General features: G+C 45.6%; 1 protein-coding gene across 4 annotated transcripts in view; it reads left to right on the top strand.

Moving 5' to 3' along the window:
- Positions 1-3,185: 3,185 nt before the first annotated feature.
- The window catches only part of TP53BP1 (tumor protein p53 binding protein 1), a 49,116-nt gene continuing 28,896 nt past the window's right edge, over positions 3,186-23,405 (top strand). Inside the window, exons 1-12 of one of the 4 annotated variants that reach the window (XM_083850192.1) lie at positions 3,186-3,339; positions 4,578-4,667; positions 6,390-6,516; positions 12,222-12,424; positions 12,739-12,809; positions 13,391-13,552; positions 14,016-14,097; positions 14,305-14,450; positions 16,115-16,235; positions 19,469-19,560; positions 20,581-20,816; positions 21,799-23,050. In XM_083850192.1, coding sequence (XP_083706318.1) covers positions 12,342-12,424; positions 12,739-12,809; positions 13,391-13,552; positions 14,016-14,097; positions 14,305-14,450; positions 16,115-16,235; positions 19,469-19,560; positions 20,581-20,816; positions 21,799-23,050 — 2,245 coding nt within the window. In that variant the 5' untranslated portion in view covers positions 3,186-3,339; positions 4,578-4,667; positions 6,390-6,516; positions 12,222-12,341. Of the gene's footprint in view, positions 3,340-4,577; positions 4,668-6,389; positions 6,517-11,802; positions 12,124-12,221; positions 12,425-12,738; positions 12,810-13,390; positions 13,553-14,015; positions 14,098-14,304; positions 14,451-16,114; positions 16,236-19,468; positions 19,561-20,580; positions 20,829-21,798; positions 23,051-23,405 lie in introns of those variants that run through there. The other 3 variants (XM_083850191.1, XM_083850189.1, XM_083850190.1) reach the window with 3 other exon arrangements.

Raw genomic sequence — 23,405 nt, 5'->3', positions numbered from 1 at the left:
TTGGCTGTGACCTTTCTGAGTAGCAGAGAACAATAGGTGACTTCCTAAAGGGACTTTGCTCTTTGTAAAGGCCCTGATCTCACCTGCAGGAACCACAACTGTCCTTGGAGCAGAAGAGCCCGGCACTCATAATGCTTCCTTGTAGAGACGGAACTGTTTTGCCATTTATACTGACACTTCCAGGGTGTATTGTAAGATACAGAAAGAAAAACAGACAGCTAAGCCCTTCAGTTTGACCAAACCATTTCTTAAAATTATTTATTTATTTATTTATCTTGCTTCTCTTCAGCCCTGTGGATGATTTACTGGAGCAGTCCTGCTTTTCTTCCAACTTCTGTTGTATAGAAGGCTTTGCAAGATATTGAATGTCTCCTGCGAAATTTGGAATGACTGCAGCTCTGATCAAGACAGGGATCTACCTACCTATAAAATTATCACTGTGTATTCATTGTGTCATTTTGGATGATGCAGAGCTTTTGAATTAAAGTAGATGTTTATCAGACCAAGGAAGGTACTAATTTGCACTGATGCAGCAATTCCTCCTTGAAGCCAAGGTGATTTTTAATGCATTAAATATAAAATATGAAGTGGCCAGAATTCTTACCTCTTTGTTTAATCATTCCTCATAATTAAAAACAATTAAAATAATGTACTTGAAACAGTCAGGCAAAGCACAAGCATAAAAAATGTGCAGAAATGGAGTATTACTAAGATTTTTGAAGACTCTGTGGTACATGTTGCCAGCAACCTCACTGAACAGTGCAAAGAAACTATGATACTACGCTTTCCACCATATCTGTGCATATGTCTTTCACAATTTCCCTTGCTTGGTAAAGCCAGGTTGTGATACTAAAATTTCTCCAGAAGAAGGAGCAGTGAAACTATGTGATCCTGGCTTGTAGGTAAACAGTTAAACTTCAGTATTACATGGTGCATTTTATGTTACTGAACGTTAGGCATATTTAAGCCTAACGTAAGTGATATGTAAGCCAGTAAGTAACACACATGCCCAAGAAGGAAGCTTATTGGCTGTGGTATTGCTAGCTATGTATGGCATACATGATTAAGTACCCACCCTTTTTGTTTGTTTGTTCGTTCTTTGGTTACATTCACATGATGAGCACATCTTCGGGGTCAGTCTTTTCACAACTTAAGAATATACATATATTGGATTAACGCTGAGACCCTTTGCCTGAAGGTCATAGTAAAGCAAGAAACTGCATTGTTGAATACCAATGCTTGATACTTGTCCCATTGTGTATCTTTCAGTGCTCTACCACTTCTAGAGTACACAGCCTCTGAACAGTGGTGAAGTGATCAAATCTTCTGTTTGCATTGAAATTCAATATTAATGAAAGACGAAATAAGCCAACTTTAAATAAAGAAATATCTGACTAAAATTAAGTTTGACAAAGAAGCGCAATAAGAAATAAGGTTTAAGAACACAGTAACTACAAAAAATGCTGTTTCATTTACCCTCTGGAACTGATTTAGAGATTGTCCTGCAAAGTGGGTATTGCTGTGACATAAGGAGCGGTCCTCAGGCGTGCTGCCTAAGGAGTTTGTGATACCACAAGTACATCAAGGGAAGCAGAGTCCTCCACTTTCATGTCTCAGAAGGTAACACAAGAAAAGTAATTGTTTACATGTATTTATCTTACAGCACAAGTCAGAGTAATGTGTCTAAGTCTTGCAGTCATGTATCTGTCTGTACACAATTGTTTAAAATTATCTTAGTTTTACTTTAAAGTTTGATAGAAACATAGTGTCACTTGGCCATATATTACTCTTGAGTCGGGCCAGTGGAGGTTTAGGAAGCGTTTTCTCAGGATCGAGAATTTATCTTTCTCAACAAAAAAGCACATCAATGTCAGCAGGGCACCCTCTAGGGGCCATCGTGTAATTTTTGTATGCTGTTCTGAAAATGATTTAATGTTAAAAAACAAATGCCAAGTTAATCATTCTTAATTATTAATTAAGCTTTGGCATGGTCCTGGAGGAGGTGACAAGGACAGTGCAGCAGGGAGCTGGTATGAGGCTAAAGGTGAGACAGTTGAGAGGGGATTGTCACTCCTGGCTGCCACCACAAGCAACTCCCTTTGGGTACTGGGATGACTGGGTTTAATGAAAGCATGGGGCTGGGATGAGTATGGATTGTGTCCACTGTCCATGGCTGGATGGCGTGTGGCTTTCTGGGATGACAGCGGCCAAAATGGTGTATGCATTTATCTCTTTCCTTCTCCCACATTCCCGTGTAAATTTATCAGAAAACCCATGACCTTGTTTTCAGCTATGGCCTCCTAGAATGACTAAGGTATTTTAGCTCAGGAAATAAACAGTAGAGTTCCAGGCTCTGGTAGGGATAAAATGTGCAATGTGTGATGTCATACACCGTTTTCTGATTCTATGTTCTGAAGAGGGACTCCGCATCTAAAATTCCATCAACTCTCCAAAAACTCCTCTCCCACACCCATACCTAAATGCCTCCATTTTTCTTTGTCAGTTTGTGCCACTTTGTCAGCACTACGGCGCTGGTGAGATGCCAGTACAGGCCAAGACTGTAAAAGCTCACTGAATCTCCACACTGTGGAGATGGCATCACGGCCTTTGGTCACAGGCCAGGGCAATGACCAAGGATGCTGCTGTGCCTCAGCATGTCCTCCAGAGCCCTGGAGGAAAGCACCAAGTTTCTGGCTCTGTCACCTCAGTAAGTCATGAAATATGCGGTCTGGCTCTTCTTTCGCCATCTGGCAGATAATAAAGATACAGAGCAGAGTGCTGTGCTGGGGGTTGCCAGCCCTGGGGTCACAGCGCTGATGAGGGAAGGTGGACACAGTCTGTTTTGTGTCTGTAGCGCTTTGGAGGTCTTGTGCTGGGTGACAAGCCTCCCCTCCCGCTCCAGTGGCCTGTGTTTGCGGTAGAGGTGGCAGGGATGCCGGCCTGCGGCAGGACCCACACGCTACAAGCTGCCCGGACCGCGCCAGCTCCTGCCAACCCAGGCCTGGCGTTTGGCCCTAGCCTCCGGGTACGTCCCCCGGCTCCCTGCTGCCCGCCGCGGCTCGGGCTGCGGCCAGGCCGCTCGGAGGCGTTGGGCTGGGCCCCGCTTCCCCCGGCCTCGGGGCCGGCCCGCCGGGCCCCGCCGCCCGCCTGAGCGCTCCGGCCGCCCCAGGCTCTAGCCCCAAAGCCTCGGAGCGGACGGCGGGCGGGGCCCGGCCACTCACCGCCCGCTTGATGTCAGCGGGGCGGGTCCAGCCGGCGGCGGGGATGTGGCTTGAGCTCCTCAGCCCCAGACCGAAGCGCCGACGGCGGCCCCGCTCGCGGGCTCCCGGCTGCGACCAGGTAAAGGCGGCCGGGGCTGGGGCGGCGCCGCGGCCTCCCCCTTCCGTCGTCCCCTTTCGCTCGCGGCCGCTTTGTCCTTTGTGCTCCGGCCGGGGCAGCTCCGTCCCTGCGGGCGTGAGAAGCGCGCGGAAGTCGCGGGGCAGCCGCGCGGCGGCGCTTTCGGGGCGCCGCTGGGCCCGGCCCCCCCCCGGCCGGCCTCGCCGCTGCGGCTCGGGGCGCTGCGCAGGTCTCGTCCGGGGAGCTCCGACGGCGGGTCGGGGGGCGCGCTGGGGCCTGGCCGGTGGGGCGGCGCGGGGCGGGGACGGGGCCGGGTCGCGGCGTGGGCGCGATGCGCTCTGCTCGGGGGCGGGTCCGGGGCGGCTGCCCGGCTGCGGAGGTGCGGAGATCCGTCTTCTGGCCGGGAGGAGGGCTTTCGCGCTCGTTGCAAGCAGCGAAGTTTGGGACGTGCAAGTGGAGATGGCAGTGACTGCTCTGCCTCTGCACTTGCCCCAGGTCAGCTGTAAGCGCAAGTGAGAACGAGTGCTTCCAGTTAGCTCCAGGCATCTTCCATGTTAAACAGCGCGTCAGCCCTTAGTGACCTCTGGGTCTGTAGCATACCAGGCGTTCTTAGTTGCCACTGGACTCACAGGCCCTGAGTATGCTGTATACTATGCAGTGTTTACTCCCAGGTTAGTAGAGCAAAGGATAATTTGTACAGAAATCGGCCAGGTAGGTTTTTTTTGATGTTTTTCCCTTGTGAACAATAACAACTGTGATAATACAGTACGAAACTTAAACTTAGATTTTCAAAGGCAGGTAACACCCTTAGTCCTTTAGTAAGCCTAGGTATCTTATTAGGCGCCTTAGTTTATGTATCTAACTCTCACTTGAAATCAGGATCTGGTATTCCGTGTTCTCCATCTGAATACTATCCTCATCTGAGGATAGGACCTGAGGCTGCTCTGAGACACAGAGAAATAGATTCAAAGTGAAAGAAATTATGAGTACTAGGAGACCTGGTTCTCATTTGTTCATCCCAATTAGTAGACTACGTTAGAAAGGAATGCTCAGAATAAAATAAACTATAGCTTCAACTGTCCATTGCAAATTCTCTAAGATACAAGAAATTCAGAGAAAATACTCCGAGTATGAAAAATCAGCCTTCGTAACTTCATTCATCAAAAGCCTTGTGTTGGATGTGCTTTGTTTGAAGGGAAAATAAGCAAAGATTAATCTTACTCTTTTATCTTCTTTCTCAGGTGAAGGTGGACACACCCTCTTCATAATTTATGATAAGACTCAGAAAAAAAGGCAGTCTGCAAACTGAGGGGGGAATATTTAGATCAAAGGTATGTACATTGTAAAGAAAGCAGGTTGCTTTTCTTCAGAGCTTAAAAAAAGATGGAAAAAAGATTACAGATTTAATGCAAAATATGTGCAGTCAACTTTAAAATTCATACTCACATTTGGCATTTACTAATTTGACTACCAGGACTGAGCTCTCACATGTATTCCACCCTGTTTTATGCAAATGGTTAGAACTGCAGAAAAATGAGGCTGAAAGGGAATCCCGGAGATGAGCGAGTCCAACTTCCTGTTTTAGACCAAGATCAACTATACCTGTTTGTTACTACGTTTAAAAAAAGTCTTAAATGTTAGAGACTGCATAATCTTCACAGTGTCATTAGCCTTTTTAAACATTTTTACTTCTTTCTCTTTCAAATTTTGTTTAATTTAAACCTACTTGCAGTTGTTGTAAACCTGTTTGCAGTTCTCCTCTAAACCGTGAATATGAAAAATAAATTATTTGCAATCAACTTTTTTATGTTTGAAGACTGTTAGGAAAACCTATTCATCTGCAATCTTCACGCTAGACGTAATGCTTAGCTTAGACCTTACCAGTGCAGAGAACAAGAATTATTTCACACATCTAACATATGCATACTATATAGAAGTATGATGCATGACGTTTGCACCTTTTTCTTTAGCAGCAGCTTGCCACTGACTCATTAGTTTGTCAAGCGCTACCATCCCCTATGACCTTACTGTCGATTCTTTCCTTTTGTTGACTGCTGTTCTTATCTGCATCATACTTTGTCCATTTTCTGGACCATTATTTAGTTTTTCTTCTACTTCTCAGAGTCCCTCTCAGTTCCACATTGCTTGTGAATTTAATAAGTGTAGTTGCTATTTTATAACCAAGTTAAATAAAGAAAACATTGAACAGAATAGAATCATAGCACAGCTTGGGTTGGAAGGGACCATGAAGATCAAACAGTTCCAACCCCCCTGCCATGGGCAGGGATGCCACCCGTCTAGATCAGGTTGTCCAGGGCCTCATCCAACCTGGTCTTGAACACCTCCAGATATGGGGCATCCGCAGCTTCTCTGGGCAACCTGTAAAGTTCTGCCAATATAAGCAGCATTGTGTTAGACCCCAGCTGTGTTTCTAACTGTCTTGTATCTTGTGTTCCATCTGCAACTCCATCAGGCTATGCTTATACCATCCTTATACACAAGACCATACTGTGTTTAATAGATATAAATAGATATATCCTTATGACACGCTTTAACAAGACTGCATATCTTGAGCACTCTTTTGACACTGTTAGCGCTGTTAAGCAGTCAGTTCGGCTATCAGCCATACCATCCATAATGCCCAAGTCAGTCACTGCTTTAGCAAAGCCTTTATGTGAGCAAGGTATGTACAGATCAGTGCCTATCTCGGTCTACTTGTGATGTAGCACTGCGGGGAAGGAATTCGCAAGTAGCCTGACGCTGTTTGACACGTCCCTGAACTAGAGATAATGAGGAAGTAAGCGGTAGAAACAAAAACTTGAGCAAGGTCGAGATAAATAACTTGGCTGCAGTGTTAAAGATGAGCTTTGCGCAGTGGCCAATTGCTGGCTGGCTTGAGGCGTGTGCCTGAGGGTCTCTGACCAATTCTATGACAGATTCGGGTGCATGAACAGCATCTGGGGCTACGGGGAAACTATATGTAGTGGAGGAAAATTGCAATAAACGCCTCCTGTTCAAGAGCCATTGGGAGTCTGTGTCTTTCATCCCTTCAGACGGTAACCCCGATGTGATCGGGAAGAGAGCAACGCTGAGAGAAGCATCCGGAGGGACCCCAGCCAAACGACTCAAACTGACGGCGGGACTGTGGCTTTAGTCCCGGGACATCACCTCGAAAAGCAGGTGAGCAGCTGGGGCATTAACTATGGGAGCTAATCTATCGGCCGAGGAGGAGAGGATAGTTAAGTTATTGACTCAACTCCTGGTAAAAAGAGGAGTGAAATATGACCCGTATAAAATGAAACTATCGCTAAAGTTCCTACAAAGGATGGGGCCCCGGCAACAGCTTCAGCGGCGTTTGATGTAAAAACTTGGGAAAACGTGGGAACAACTAACTATATGGGACGCTGCCTCGCGGGGAGATACAACAGCTGCTGAATGACGGCCTGGCGCTTAGTAACTGAGACGTTGAGATCATGGTAAGCGGAAAAAAGGGTACAGACAGCGGCTGCTCAGGCTACGCAGGCGGGTAAAATAAAAACCGGTGACTGCGTACCACCAGAGAAAGTAAACCTGACAGACTTGGGAACAGAGGCGGAGACGATATCTCCGTGGCCGTCAGCACCACCAGTGCCGCTGCCCACAAAGCCAGTGGTGCCACCTGCAGGGGGTCCCTTTGACCCCCGAGATCGTTGGAAGCAACTTCAGAGAGAAGCAATAAAGGACGGGGGGGGCACAGGGCTCAATTTTCCAGTCCAAGGTCGGGATCATGGGCAAAATGACTGGAACCCCTTTCAGTGGGACCTTATTAAAGAACTGTGTAAGACGGTGACCACTTACGGGTTATCGGCCTTGTATACGCAGTCCCTGCTGGAGAATGTCATGACAGGACAGCTTTTAACCCCCTTTGACATATGACAAATGGTGGCGATGATATTAACTCCGACAGAAAAATTATTATGGGAACAGAAATGGAGAGATTTGTGTGAACATGCAGCGCTCCAAAATTTAGAAAGGCAGCCGGGGGATCCGCTTTTCGGAGCCAGTATACCTCAACTGATGGGTACAGACCCGATGGCGGATCCATGCCTTCAGGCATGTCTAGATCCAGACATCCTCCGGCTGACTGTGACCCTAGCCCTCCAGGCAACGTTAAGAATTCCAGAGACTGGGAAGCCCACGCTGTCCTTTACAAAGGTCCAGCAAGGGGTGTCTGAACCATACATGCAGTGTATTGATCGGCTTCACGATGCATTAGATAAGGAGATTGACAATCGGGAAGCAAAAGACGCCTTGCTACAAAAGCTAGCGGTGGAAAACACAAATACCGACTGTAAAAAGGTGCTACAGCCTCTGCCCATGAATACAACACTAGTTCAGATGACAGAGGTGTGTAACCAAGTGGGTTCTATCGACCATCATACCGAATCGCTGGCATCCGCTTTTGCAGCAGCACTAACCATCAGTCAGGACCCCAAGGGTCAGAAAAAATGCTGTCGGTGTGGGGACCCGGGCCACCTAGTCTTCGCATGCCCTGGGCGTGGGCAAGGGGGCAACTCGCCGGCAGTTCCGCCCGCTCTGTGTCCCAGATGTGGGACAGGACGCCACGGGGCGAGCCAATGCCGCTCTCAGTGCAACGCGGACGGGCAGCCCCTGCCGCCGCGGCGGGGAAACGGGCGGAGGAGCGCGGGGCGGGGCCGCGCGGCGGCACCAGCACCCCCGGCCCCCGGTCAAAGGAGGAACCTCCCATGAGGGAGGGCTCCAAAAGCGATGCTAACGCAGGGTCCTGCGCCACCTGCAGCCCCGCTGCCACGGTTACCGCCGTGGACGCCCCCTCAGCCAGAACCAGAGGGAGTGCCGGAGTGGATGTCTGCACAGTAACGGACACCACCGTGCGGGGTGCTCACGTTCATAAAATTCCACTGAACGGCAGAGGACCAATTGGGAATGGCTGTAGTGCATTGCTGCTAGGACGATCAAGTATAACTTTGACCGGATTGTTTGTTTTGCCGGGGATAATTGATGCCGATTATAATGGACAAATCCAAGCTACGGCTTGGACACTGTCTCCACCATTGTCAATACCAAAGGGAAGTAGAATTGCTCGATTGATTTTTTTCCGAGCAGTAGTACCAAAGGCTGTGGACGCTATCAGGGGAGCAGCAGGATTCGGGTCAACAGGATTCCCCAAGGCGTTTTGGGCCACCAACATAGCCCAGCATCGGCCAATGCTTACTGTTACGTTGGCATAACTCTGAGCACCCACGCTCCTGTCAATGCAAGATGCTGGTGGACACTGGAGTGGACATTACCGTCATTGCTATTAAAGACTGGCCCTCTGCTTGGCCCATGACAACTCCCACAGGCAGATTGGTTAGAGTGGGAGGAATGTCAAGCACCTTTCAGAGTGCCACGATGCTTACTATAAAAACCCAGGAAGGTACTACGTGCACAGTATGCCCTTACATTACTAATATCCCCATCAGCCTGATGGGGCAAGATGTGATGGGACAATATAAGTTCACCATCTCCTCCCCTGAAAATTTTCAGTAGCGGCCATTGATGAGCGACTGACGCTCCATCTCGCATAGAAAAGGGAATCACCGGTATGGGTGGATCAATGGCCGCTCACAAGAGATAAGGTCACGGCGCTGCAGGAGTTGGTTCAAGAACAACTCCAACAAGGACATATTGTCCGTGTCTTTCATCCCTTCATAGCACATCTATGTTTGGACCCTCATTCTAACTTACTTACATTTTGACGTGGAATCAATGTCAAAGTGTAAGTTTTATATTTATGTTACTGAAATTTCATCACAGGTATGCATCCCTTTTTTGCTTATGATCACCCCATACAGATATTGCTAAAAGTCTTACTATAGTCAAGTTGCTGTTCTTCCACTTTTCTTCTGTCTGTAAGGCCTGTTGTTCTGACATGAAAATAAATCAGGTATTATATGCTTTGTCTTTACAGATCTATGTTGGTTGCTAACTCATCTCCTTGTTACCTTCTAGGTACAAACAGGTAATTTGTTTGATATGTTATCAAAGTTTTCAGAGATCTTAAAGGAATTTTGAGAGACTGGTACATTTGACACGTATAGTCTTCAGATACCCCATTATCCTCCAGGAGTTGCAAAAGGTAACTGCTAAGACAACATGTTTTAGAATGAAAACTCAACAGATTTTAAAGTATCTGGCTTAGATAAGCACTCTTTAATAAGTTTCATCCTGGCTTCAGGGGTGAAGTCTTGGCCATTGTGATTGTTTTTTAACTGAGCTAGCTCCTGTTCTCTGATAATCATTTTAGAGAAGAGCAGTACATGCTTCAGCCTTCATGACGTTGATCACCCAGCAGCATCCCCTCAGAAAATGGCAGACGAACGGTTCTTTTGGTTGTTGTTTTCCTGCTAATATGCCCATAAAATAATTTTCTTCTTGCTCTTGGACTGTTTCTATCTTTGGGCCTTTGCTTTTTTAATTCTTGTCCCTATATGCTTCTGTCATTCTTGTACACTGATCTTTAACGAAAGCCAGAATGATTTCCTCCATGTTTTCATGTCATACCTGAGTCAAATCAGTTTCCCATGGCGTGCAGGGTTATCCTTTCTTTGTATTAAGATAGTTTGCACTTGTGCCTTTAGTAAAGACTCTCTTTGTAACTTCTTTTGTGGCATAAGATCTTACCTCCTGCCAGTTACCGTTTTATTGATGTCTGTTTCACAAGATCCATTCTTTGTTTTTCTGCCCTTTTTTTCTTTCCAGAGATAAATTCTGTCCACTCACATGTACTTCTGTTGTTACAACACAATTCCTTTAACTTTCCCTCCCTGTTAGTGTTAACTGTATCTACTGTAAAAGCACCTTCAGATGAAGGTCTGGATTTTGAAGAAGGACTCGGCTTAGGTAGACATTTCAAATGCTCTAATGAAGAACACGTATTCTCTAGGAAAAGCTAATAAAAAAAGAGCTGCTGGCATGATAGAACTGGAAAAGATGATGTGAGGAAAGATACAGTTGTATAATATTCTGTCTATAAGAAAAGGAGCTTATTCATATACACTGAAGTGGAACACAGCAGCAAGCTTAGAAACATTAGTAAGTCCAGCTGGGATCAGTAGTGGAATACCACAAACTTTCCTCAAAGATGAGGGCTCATGCTAAATACCTATTCTTTAGAAGGCAGCTTGACTTTCTACTTCACCAAAACATTGTGGAATTTTACGATTTTAATTTTGAGAGTAAGCACAAAGGAAGACCATCTGAAATGCTTTCAGTCTGATGGAGGCAGAATTCTGCATGAAAGAAATCGAACAGACTGCAAGAGCCCATTCTAAAATTTCTGAGCCACTTAGGGATCGTAGACTGCTAACTGTCCTTTGAGGAACCTGGTATCCTTTTTGGGTCCGTGGGATAAAGCATTTTGTGAAGATGAACTCTGGCTTCTCCAGATGGGTAGCAAAAGCCTATCAACAACTTCAGCTTTCAAAAGGATTTAGTAGTCAGAGGCCTCATGGTGTGCTTCAGCATCAGGGCAAACTTCACGCTATCCAAAGTAGTACATATTTTGGAAGCTAGTGTATCAGAAAAAGCTTTATTAACACAATTTAATGTGTGCTAAAGGAGCATCTTCTGGGAGGTGAACACCCAGCCACTAAAGCATCCTTCCTCTGTGAGAACTGTAAATATTTATAGCTCGTTTAACATTCTTAACGTGAGTGTCCAAACTCGGATCTCACATTACATGTAAAAGTTGTTAACATGAACTCTTTATTTTCAGGGTTTTATCATGTGCAACTTCACGTCTGTAATTCTGAATACTAAGAGTTTTTTCCAGGCCAGGTATTATTTTTCAGTCATCTTTGTTCTTGGTTCTACAAAAGATTTTTAAATATATAGAATTCTCATCTATAAAATATGGAGAGATGCAGGAGTGAAAAAGAAGAGTTGCAAAAGAGGATTTGAATTAGTCTGCTCGAACTAATTTTTAGCAAAAAGTTTAGATCTAATGCTGAAAGACAACCACGTGGTCTTAATTTGTGCCCAAGCTTCTCCAGTAACTGCCACCTCTTGCTATTAATGCAGGAAAATGAATCATATTTCACTTTCCTACGGTGCCTAAAATTTTACATAGAAAATCATGGTTGTCTGGGATGCGCGGTGTTCCCGTCTGCGCCAGAACCGGAGGAGCTCCGGGCTTTCACGTGCCAGTAACGACAAAGGGTGCTCGGCGGGGGGGCTCCGGCGGGCCTGCTCTCCCGCCTTCGCCCTTTCCCTCTCCCCGGTTCTCACGGAGAGGCCGCGTGCGCGGCTCCTCTCGCTGAAGGGAGCGGGGGCCGGGGCACCTCCACATACGCTGCCGCTGCCGCTCCCGCCCGCGGCGGGGTCCCTGCGCGGCGCGGCCCCGCCCACTCCGCGGCGCCTGAGCCGCCGTCTCCCCGGTAACGGCGCCTCCCTCGGAACGGCGGCGCGGGGCGGGCCGGGCCGGTCGCGCGCCGCCAATCCGCGCGCTACAAGATGGCGGCTGCGGGAAGCGTGGCGCGCGGCGGTGGGCGGGCGCCGTAGGGCCGCGGCGGCTGGGCTCCGCCGCGCGCTGCAGCTCCCACGACGACCCGCATGGATCCCGGCGGCAGCCAGCCGGACTCCGGCCTCTCGCAGCAAGGCACGCCCTGCCTGATCGTGGCGGACTCGCAGCCCGAGAGCGTGGGCCCGGAGGAGGACGCGGAGCAGGCCTGCCTCGGCGTGCTCGCCCGCCGGCTGCCGGTCCGAAGGAGCCCGAGCCCCGTGCTGGTGAGCGCCCGGCGCGGCCCGGCCCGGCCCGGCCCGGCTCGGCTCGTCCCATCCCGTCGCGACCCGGCCCTGACGCGACGCGTGCCCCTGTCTTGCAGGAGATCGTCTGCGGCCCTGCCGGCAGCCGGGCACCCGCGGGCGGCGGGGCGGACAGGGAGCGACCCGCAGGTGAGAGCGGGGCGCGGGGCCGCGCTGGCGGCGCCGTGCTTGCGGAGCCGATGGAGAGCCCTGCCCGCCCGGACGCTGCCGGCCCGCGCAGCCGCGTCGCTGAGGAGGTGCCGTCGCCCGGCGGGGAGAGCAGGTGGGCGCCGGGCCGGGCCGGGCGAGGCGAGGCGCGGCGCGCCGGCTGCCGGCCGCCCCCTCGTGGGGCTCTCGCCCGATGAAATGGCGGCCGCGCGCCGTGAGCGGCCTGCGGCACGGGCGGCGGCAGCGGGGTCCGCGGGGGCTCCGGCGCTGCAGCCGCGCGGGGCCTGGCCCCGTGCCAGGCTGCGCGTCTCGGCGGGCTTGGGAGCAGCCGGGCTCGTTGCCACCGTGAAGCAGCTCCTTGGGGCACCAGCGGGCTGTCAGAAGGCAGCCCGCAGGAACCCCCGAAGTGAGCGAGTCTTTCTGTTGCAGTGCCCTTGTAAAGACTGGAGAAAGAGCTGGAAGCGATGTTGAGGACTGTCCTACCTCGCCATGCGTAGAAGGTAACTTCTCTGTTTCAGGTCTCTGGGTGGTGAATCTGATCAGTCTTCTGTGTAGCATTCAGTTCTGTTTCCTCACTTGTCCCACTGGGGTAGTCATGCCTGCAATTGGTCAGAATCTGGCATCTTTTTCCAGAAGCTGGTCTGTATGCTTCGGAGCTTGAAAATCTGTGAGGACTTAATATCATTGTTACCAAGGGTCTTGGAGACAAGGGGTGGCTTAGAATATGCATGGTGACCACTAGGAGATGGAGCCTTTTTATGTCAGAGGAAATAACTGGCATAATGGTTGTCATCACAGGACTTTCAGGGACAGAATCTGTATTATCAGGATTGTTTTCTGGTATCCAAATATACAGTAGTACACAATGGCATTATATAAGACCTTGCTAGTTAACACTGGTTTTGGATGTAATGGTCGCTGTCCCTGTACTATTACTATAGTTTTAATTGGTACAGCTGAATTGAGAGTCTGTTAGTTTATTTGGGGCTTTGGCAATATCTTAGCATATCTTTTGCCATGGCAAAGATGGCTTTTTTTTTTTTCTTTTGTACATATACTACTTATGGATGTTTGATGTTAGATACAGGCATGTCACAGCTGCATTTTGGAGCCCTAGAGCTCTCACAGAGCCAGGACTTTGAGAGTGACTTTGTGCCCAATGAAGAAGATGCTAGGCATCAGTTTCACTCTGGAGCTGCTATCCCATCTTCTTCCAGACCTGCAAAGAGTGATTCTAAAGATGGTATGTGAAAATGATCTTAGATGTCTTTTTGTTGCTCTGTTGTTTCTTTCTTTTTTCTTTTTAAACTAGTAGATGTTACGTTTCTCTGAATACCATATTGGTAGTGTGCAACGATGAGTTCACAGTTCATAGTTGAATAGAATTTTGTCTTGTCTTTACTTTGGGCTAGTTTATTTGTTTTCTTGTTGCTTCACAAATGTTGTCATTGATTCTGGAACCTATCTTTCCAAATTTATTTCTAGAACATTCAGACAATCTCATACTGACTTCCATGCCTGGCAGAAACCTCATTCCATCCTTTTCTTTGTTCTATTGATAGTTCAATACTAAAGCTTTTTCATATAAAATTTGTCTTTATATATACATGCATAACTTACAGAGCTACACATGCTTCTCTCTTTGTATTAATCCAGTTGAACTCTGAGTGACAAATGTTCATTCGTTGTTTTCTTTACGTTGCTAGAACTGAATGTGCATAACAGGGAAATTGTCTCCAGCATAGAAACGCATGCTGCTTTGGAGAGCCAGCCAGAGGAGTTTGAAAGGTAAAACAGTCCCTGTTCTTTGTATTTCTCTTGCTGAAATTCTAGAAGTTGGTTTGTGTGTGTTTTTTGACTTCTGAATTTTTTCACATTTTCTGACTGTGGTATATAGAAGTGCATAGCTTTCGTCTATTCCAGTAAATTTACTTTACAGTTTTGCAGTTGATAAGTTGAGTTTCTCGGGTCAGTGACTGTGTCTTGCTTTCCCAGAACTCTGCAGGAAGCAGAAGAGGATACCACGAAAAAAATGCCTGTCTCTGATCCACTTAATACTGAGAAATCCGTTGGTATTTGTCATGAGGAGTTGGATATCTTGTCAACTCAGGAAGAGATGTTTCCTGAGAATAATGTAACAGGTAACAATAGACAAATAGAGCAAGAATGTCCATCCCAGAGGTCATCATAATAATTCCTGCTTGATATTTTTAGTTGTTTAGTGTTTAGGGTATGGAGTGCTGTGAGTACTTTTCACATAATTTCAAATAAAATTGCGAGCACTTTGGAAATGAAAGGCCACAACTTCTTTCACTGGACTATGGAGCAGTGTCTAAATGTCACTTCTTGATAGAACAGTGACAGTTGGTTGTTAAATATGTTTCCTTTCGTTTCTTGTCTCCCTTGAAGAACAAAAGTAATAATAATAAAAAGATCTTCTGAAACTGGTAATAATGATGCTCATGCCTTGTAGTGGCACACAATCTAAAGTGTGGATAAATACTGTAGGCAAATTTTGTAGGCTTTCTTGTGTTGGGTAACTTGGGCAAAACATAGAAAAGACCTTCAGGGTCATCAAGTCCGATCATCAACCTGACCTGTTGAGTCCCATCACTAGACCATGTCCCTTAGTGTCATGTCCACATGTCTCTTAAGTACCTCCAGGGACGGGAACTCCACCGCTTCCCTGGGCAGCCCATTCCAAAGCTTGACCGCTCTTTATGAAGAAATTCTTCCTAATACCCAATCTAAACCTCCCCGGTGCGACCTGAGGCCATTTCCTCATGTCTGATCACTTGTTCCCTGATAGAAGAGACTGACGCACACTTCACTACAGTCCCCTTTCAGTTAGTTGTAGAGGGTGATGTGGTCTCTGCTCAGCCTCCTTTTCTCCAGACTAAACAACACTAGTTCCTTCAGTTGCTCCTCATAAGCATTGTTTTCTCTAGTCCCTTCACCAGCTTTGTTGCTGTTCCCTGCACATGCTCTAGCAACTCAATATCCTTCTTGTAGTTTCCACCTTACTCCTGAGCATCATTGAGCATCATTGGTGTTCCTGTTTGGGATAGGACAGCACCCTGCAACCAAAATGTTACCGTGATTTCAGTCAATCTTACTTGCCACCTAGGTTAGTGTTCCTTTCCTGAAAGAGAAGAGATTATGAAATAGCATCATGAGAGAGGTCATCACTGTATGTCATGGTAGGAGGATGTCTAGGTCTGGTTTTGGGATCCATAATTAAAAGGTTAGTGAAGAAGCAGTAGGGTTCTTAACAATCCTGATTGTTATAGGTCTAGAAAATAGTTTTGACAGGGAAGTTTGTCACAGCCTACAAAGCACGTGCTAAATTAAGTCTCACTTAATGGTTTTTGTTTAGCTTTAATTTGCGTACAACTGTGATTATACTAGTGTGTTTTCGTGTGTGAGCTCCCTGTACCCAGAAGGTTCAGTAACTGCTTACTGAAATTGAATCTGTGGTCAGTGTGATGTCTTTGAAGCAGTGGGGGTAATTTTGGAGCCATTGGGGATTTTTCTTTTATAATTACCAAGTAATAAGATATGTATATTCTGGTCTGAAAAAAGTCTATTCTGTAGTTATAAACTACCTTTATCATCTGAACTGTATGGTGTTCACATTTCACATGCTGAACTTCCGCATGCTGTCCTCCACCTTTGTGTGAAAAAGGTAGACAAGGATAGGCTGTGACTTTACAGTAAGGTGTACATCATTCCTCAAAATTTTCTGATCAACTTGTTTAATGGCCAGATTTCTAATCTTACTTCCTTTTGTTCAAAATTGCTGCAGGGAATGGCTGTCCCGTAACCAGGGTGGAAGAGGGAAGTTCTCTGGCATGCACCCCTGCCCGCAGTCTGCACCTCCTGCAGCTCTCTGGACAGGGATCTCTTGTACAGCAGAGTCATTCCACGTAAGCAAAAAAAGCCCCCCAAAAAAACCAAAACTATGTTGCAATAGCTTCTGTACCATTTCCACCATTCTTTCTTTTATTCAAAGACTGCTGATGCTGTTTACCTTAATTTGTACAACAAAAGCAAGTTAAGTTAGTTTGGGCTCCATGTCACCTGTTTGTACCTTGCAATTTGGAGCTGGCACATAGTTAGAGTTCTCAAGTTTCCGTTCGCCTGATTTGAACAGGTATTACAGATTATAATGTGTAGTTTTATAGTTAAAAATTATAGTGTCAGTTATAGTATAGAAAATTTTATTGTTAATAAGCAGATCTTACAGAGAAGATGAATTTGAGAGGGCATTATGTGCAAAAGGAATGAGCTCTGTGTTATTTAAAGGTCACCGTAGTTCTGGTCTAGTGAATGATAGTGCATTTTTGTTGTTAGAACTCGGAGATCTTTTCTTTCGATTTTGAATGTGTGTGTGGCATAAGGAAATTGTGTGGAAGTACTTAGGAGAGTGTGTAGTCTAGGAGAGAGTTCACATCTTGCTACTGGGGTGTCCTTGATCATGTTCACTGAATAAAGGGATATGTACAGCTGAATAGGGAATGAAGTTGCGGCTTCTAGCTTGAAAAGAAGCTCTAACGCTTGAAAAGAGCTCTTTGCTTAACTGTTTCGCCTCAACAAGATTCTTACTGGGGTTATCAACTCTATTCCAGCACCAGCTATCTGTTGGTAATTCTTTCTTTGACTTACCCTGTTGCGATGACTTTTCTTTTTTCTTTTTCTAATGATACTGGATATTACGTACTTTCTCCTGCCTATGACTTTTTGCCCTGCTCTGCTGTCTCACAGTTGGTGCTGGCTCTTTCTCTGTTGTCTACTTCCTCTTCTTGCATGTGCATGGTCTTAGGTGGAAGTTGTCAAAGCAGAAAGCAGTTCAGCTTGTGTTCTGGCAAGGTCTCTTTGACCTTTGAACCTAAATTGCTGACTCTTCTTCTGAGGACACTGGCCAGAATTCTCTGCTTCATGTTGAGTGTGGCGTTCCCACACTTCCCCCCCCCCCCCCCCCCCCAGCCCACCAACAATGAAGCCTGAAGATTCTTCCTTTCTCTCTACTCCCCCCGCCCCCCCGGTGGATCCTCACTTTCCAATTTCCCTGTCACAAACATTATCAGTGTGTGTTTGTCTTTCCTATCTTAAAACCATGCCCTTGACACTTGTACTTTCTCAGCTACTGCACTATTGATCTCTAAGTTGACTGAATACACTGTAGCAATTATCTGTAATTATCTCTTTCATACTGTACAATGTGGAGAGCAAGGAGGTGCTCTCAAAATAAACGTGTTAGATGACCAGGCCATGGCTGATACGTTAGCTAATGCTGTTGCAGGCAGTGACAGAGTCTAGTCTCCTCAATTTCCCATTAAGTGTGTGTTGTTAGGTGACTTTCTAATCATCATTTCCTAGCCAGAGCTCAAATAAATGCTTTGTCTTCCTCAATTATAGCATAGAATCATAGAATATCCTGAGTTGAAAGGGACCCACAAAGATCATTGAGTCCAACTTCTGGTTCCACTTGGGGTTTGATTTTTGGATGGTCCTATGTCTGAGATTGTTGTCCAAATGCCTCTTGAACTCTGGCAGGCTCGGTGCTGTGACCACCTCCCTGTGGAGCCTGTTCCAGTGCCTGACCAACCTCTTAGTGGTGAGGTTCCTCTCTTTCTAAGTAGCCTTTTCCTGATATCCAACCTGAACCTCTCCTGGTGCAGCTTCAGAGAACAGACTAGCACCTGCCTGCCCTTCTGTATCCCTTTGTGAGGAAGTTGTAGGCTGCAATGAGGTTGCCCCTCAGTATCTTCTTCTCTAAGCTGAGCAAACCAAGTGATCTCAGCTGCTCCTCATGTCTTCCCCTCAAGACCCACCACCATTTTTGTTGCCCTCCTTTGGGCACTGTCTAATAGTTTTATGACCTCCTTATGTTGTGGCACCCAACCTTGCACACAGTACTTGAGGCTGCACCAGAGCAGAGCGAGACAGTCAGTTCCCTCGACCAGCTAGCAATGCTGGGCTTGTTGGCCTTTTTGGCTGCCAGGACACGCCATTGACTCATACTCAACTTACCATCAACCAAAACCCCCAGATCTCTTTCCCTGAGGCTGCTCTCCAGCCTCTTGTCTTCCAGTCAGTATGTATATACAGGGTTGGCCCGTCCCAGGTGCAGAATCCAGCACTTGCTCTTGTTGAACTTCATGTGGTTAGTGATTGTCTAGGCCTCTAATTTGTCAAGATCTCTGCAAGGCCTCTCTGCCCTCAAGGGAGTCAATAGCTCCTCCCAATTTAATATCATCTGCAAATGTACTTAGTATACCTTTGAGTCTTGCATCCAGATCATTTATAAAAATATTAAAGAAAACTGGCCCCAAAATAAAGCCCTGGAGAATCCCACTAGTGACTGGCTACCAGCCTGATTTAACTCCATTTACTATAACCATTTGAACTTGACCAGTCAGCCGATTTTTTCACCCATCGTATTATGCATTTATCTAGCTGTGTGCTTGACTTTTTTGTCCAGAAGGATACTGTGAGAAACAATATCGTAAGCTTTGCTGAAATCCAAAAGGATTACATCAAGTGCCTTCCCTTGGCCAATGAGGTGGGTAATGTTGTCATAAAAGGAAATTAAATTAATTAAGCAGGACTTTGCCCTTGTGAATCCATGTTGGCTGTGACCAGTAGCTGCATTGTCCTTCGTGTTGTTTTTCAATAACTCCCAGAATATTTTTTCCATATGTTTACCAGGCCCTGAAGTGAGACTAACAGACCTGTGATTACCAGGGTCTTCTTTCTTGCCCTTCTTAAATGGACCACCCTTCTTAAAACTGGGACAGGATTTGCCAGCTTCCAGTCAACAGGGATATCAACTAACGATGCTTGTGTGGTCAACGACCATTTCTCAGGTCTTTATATATTTACATATATAAAGCACCTATCACCATATTGATAAACACTCTTTGGATCCACTCTGATGGCAAGGGTAAGGACAGGAGTTGGCCTGTTAATACCTCAGCACTTCTGTTTTCAAACAATTAAAAAAAAAAAAAAGGCACAAGACTTTGCTAGAGAACACCTGACACGCTCTTGTGAGAAGACTCCTAATGTGACAAGCCGGATCTACAATTGAGGAGAAGTTAATCAATTTTCTAGTGATATATGTTCTTTTTCCATGTTACCTTTTATTTTTCTGCAGTGGCTCTTCAGGCCTAGTTGTTCCATCTCCTGTTGCCTTTGGATCCAATGCTCTCGTCCCTAGCAGTCCTACTGAACAGGAGCAAGCAAAAGGTAAAGTCTTCCGCATACTCACCTGTGGTTGTTTCTGTACTCTGTGGTTTAGTCTGAGCCTTTAGCCTTTTCAAAACTTGTTTAAATTACACTTAAAGTGTAAAGTGGGATTGAGAATGCTGAAAGAGGTACATGCAGGGAGATCTGTATTTGTGATTCAGATTCCAATATGCTGTCGGTATTTTCTGCATAGCTATCATGATAAAATTTCCTTCACGTGAAAGGTGAGGAAAACTTCATATGGAAAAGAGTGCTTCTTGCCATTGTCCTCCTTTCTTAGGGGCAAGCCATTCTTTTGCTACAGGTAGGTATGTCTTAAATATATGCTGTTAGGGCAGTAGGAAAGAGAACTGGATCATAAAAGTCACCTTACCTTAAATGAAATGGCTAATACAATATTTTAAAAAGCTTTTATGTGTTACATGTGTGTATTCTGGAAGGTCATACCAAAAGACAGCTTGTTCTGTATGATACCTTGGTTCTTGCACATCTTATCTAAGTACCCCTTCGCTGTCAGGGTTAACATATCCATAGACTTCTAGTATAAATCACCATTCCTTTCTGCGAGATTGCCATCTCATTCGCTGCACAAAATCTGAAGTACCTTTAGAGTAGATGTTTAGTTAGTGGGGTATGAATTTGGTTGCATTGTAATAGAAATAGCAAAAGAAAAAAACAAAAACCTGTCCTCAGAGAATAATTTGTATAAATTTTAGATACCTTTTTCTAATTGTAGAAATTCTAGACCTTTGGTAGCAAAATAGTTACATGAACTCTCCCCAACCCTTCACCCTGTTCATTTAAAGATACAGATAATTTTGTTATTTTTACTTATTTATTATTTTTAACCGCCCCACTCCCCCCCCCCCCCCCCCCCCCCCCCCCGAGATTTCAGGTTCACCTGTTAAAGTACGATAGAGTTGCATAAACCACTGCAGATAAAAGTCTCTTATGGAATGTTGGAAAGTAGGTACAACATAGGGATCTGCTAGTAATTTATTTTCTGCTCTTTCAATCCAGATGAACAGATGGATATCTCTATCCCATCACAAGCAAGAGAGCTGATACAGGAGGAGCAGAGGGGAGAGGCGCTGATGCAGGAGCAGCAGAGGGAAGAGGCGCTAGTGGAGATAGCTATCCCATGTATCCCACCAGGACCTTCTGTCCTTCCACAGGCTTCAACTCCAGTGTCCCAGAGTGCCCCAGCCTTCTTTCCTGGATCTTTACCTATACCATCACAACCAGAGTTCTCTCATGTGAGGGTTCATGTAAATATCTTTTCTGACTTTTCCGTGGGGGTATTGCAGAAAATGCATTTTTGAGCCAACCTCTGTGATTCTGTGTGGGCCTTCCCTACTAAACTGATTGTCATGAGCTTCTCTGTTCCTACCAGTCACAGTTATATGTTGATGATATTTCTCTATATGTGTGGCAGTTTATCCTGCAGAGAAAATACAAAACAGCTTAAGAGGGCATAGTGAGTTACTGAATGTAGATTTGTTGTCTTCTATTTTACACTAAAAACTTTCCTTGTGCTTTTTTTCTTTCTTCTTCTTTCTCATGCTGAACCAGACATTCTGCATCTCAAACTGTGTCAGAAACTAGACTTCTACAAAGATAGACTTATCGTTATTTGTCATGGAGAAGGCTTGAACAAGGCTTGAACTCGCGTAGTGCAAATTTCTTTTAAGTTGCTTATTTTTACCATCTGTTGTTTGCTTTTTGATTCTGGAAGTTAATATTGTTCAAAGGGATTTAACAGACACTTGGTGGCTTTATAGCTCAATATAGCAAATTTAATTAAATTAAGGCAGAAAATACAGGTTGAACTAGAGACTTCAGTAGTTGAGGCAGAGTTTTTCCTTACTGAAAGTGGTCTTCATGCTAATATAAGTATTATAGAGAATCTTTCCAGAACCCTTGTTTGTTTGAGAATAGCTACTGATTTGCCATACTTGCCCTGTACTTCATGATTTGGTAGTAGGAAAGGTGAGCCAAGGATCATGTCTGACTGGCAGAGGTACTGAAAAGTAATGAATGATGATAATTTCTTGTAGCAAGTGTGGCAGTTAGCACTCATTTAAATGGATAAAAAAAAAAAAACAACAAAACTTTGTTTTAATCCATAGGTTTGTGCTGAGCTTGCTCTGCTCTGTAATCTAGCATCATCTTCTAGAAATAATAAACAGCCCAATTTGGGATAACCTGATGTTCAGTATGCCACTTTTTTTATTTTAGGATATTTTTGTTCCAACTCAGAGCCCAGAGAAGAGACATGAAGGAGAAGAAAAAACTGCTGCTTTAACCTGTTCGTGCTTACCAGGAGACCTCTCTGGAACCACAGATGTTTTGTCAAAGGTGCCTACAGGGGACTCTGTGCCACAGGCTTCTGAGTCCTGTAATCTGATCCTTTCTGTAAGTGAATGTAGCCAGTCTACAAAAGCGGAAGTCAGTTCAGGCTCTCTGAAAACTAGCCAAGATAGTGAAACCTCACAGGTACAGAAGGTTCCTGAATGCAAGGCCTCAGACTTGAGCCTTTGTTCTGTGGAGAATGACAACACAAAACTGAGACTGGATGCAGGCCATCAAGCCCTCTCTGAGAACTGTGAAAAAGCAAAAAAAGAGGGTATAAAGACTGCAGGAAAGCCTGTAATGCAGTTAGTTAGTGCAGGTGAAGCAGGAAATGAGTCATTAGCCCCCACAGCTCATCAGGATCATGGGTGTATTTCTGGAAGTCAAGCTGCTGAAGATCAGTCTGGTCAGCCTGAGATTTTGTCCTGTACTCAGGGCAGAGAAGCACAGTCTGAGGGTTATCCATTGGAAGAGACTTCTGAACCTGAGGCAGTTCCTGAGACTCAATGTGAAGAACAAGAAGAGCTGCAAGTAGAAGAGAAGCAAATAAACGAAGATGAGTCTCTTGTTAACATAACCCTTTCTCAGAGGTTTATTCTTGAAAGGGAAGTACAGAGTCATGAAGACATGGAAGTGGATTTTGCTGGTGGCTCTTGTAAAAATAGCAAAAAATTGTCTGATCAGACTGAAGAATTAGGAAAGGTTGGACCAGAATGCTGTGTAAAAGAAACTTTACAAAGTTGTACTTTTGGCATTGGAGAGGCAAAGAACATGGATAAACTGTCCTCTAAAGCTGCTTCAGAAAACATGCCAAAGCTCAGTAAAGTTTTATCTAAGCCTTCTGTAGGGGAGTTAATGGAACAGCACAACAATTTGTTCCCTAAATTAAAGACTGACGTTTCATCAGAAGTGGCATTGTGTGTGAAAAGCCACCCAGATGGTTCAGAATTAGACCAGGCAATGAAAATGGAGAATCAAACACCACTGCAGGAGAAAGGGGTTGACATGCTTGTGGCTCAGCAGGAGAATTGTATACCGAAGAGTACAGAGGATACTGCTATGACAAGGAATCTGGAGCAAGACGAGAAGATGCAGCCACAGGAGAGGGTAGCTGCTAAGTCTCCCAGTCCTTCCAATGGTAAGTGAATTTAGGTTAGTAGTTCGTAGGTGTGTATACTTTGAATAATGTCAAGGAGGCTGTGTACAGTCCTCAGTGTTCTCAGGAAGCGCTGATTCTGAATGGATGTTGAACAGCCTATCTTCAGAGCAGCAGTGCAAGTTATTGTCACGTGTGTAAGGTACCATTTCCTTTTTCACGGTTGCAGCACTGCTGCAGGCAAAAGGAATAAAAAGTAATTCATGCTCCTAACACCCACTTGCTGTTTTATGGTAGAAACTCTGAGCAACATTGAAAACTTGGAGCGTTCTGACCTTGGCAATGCTTATGGATTTCTGTAACACCTTTTTTTTTTTTTCTCTGAAGCAACAATAGT

Source organism: Anser anser (assembly GCF_964211835.1).
Source record: "Anser anser genome assembly, chromosome: 10".
NCBI classification, from domain to species: domain Eukaryota; kingdom Metazoa; phylum Chordata; class Aves; order Anseriformes; family Anatidae; genus Anser; species Anser anser.
This window is presented reverse-complemented; position numbering and strand designations above follow the sequence as displayed.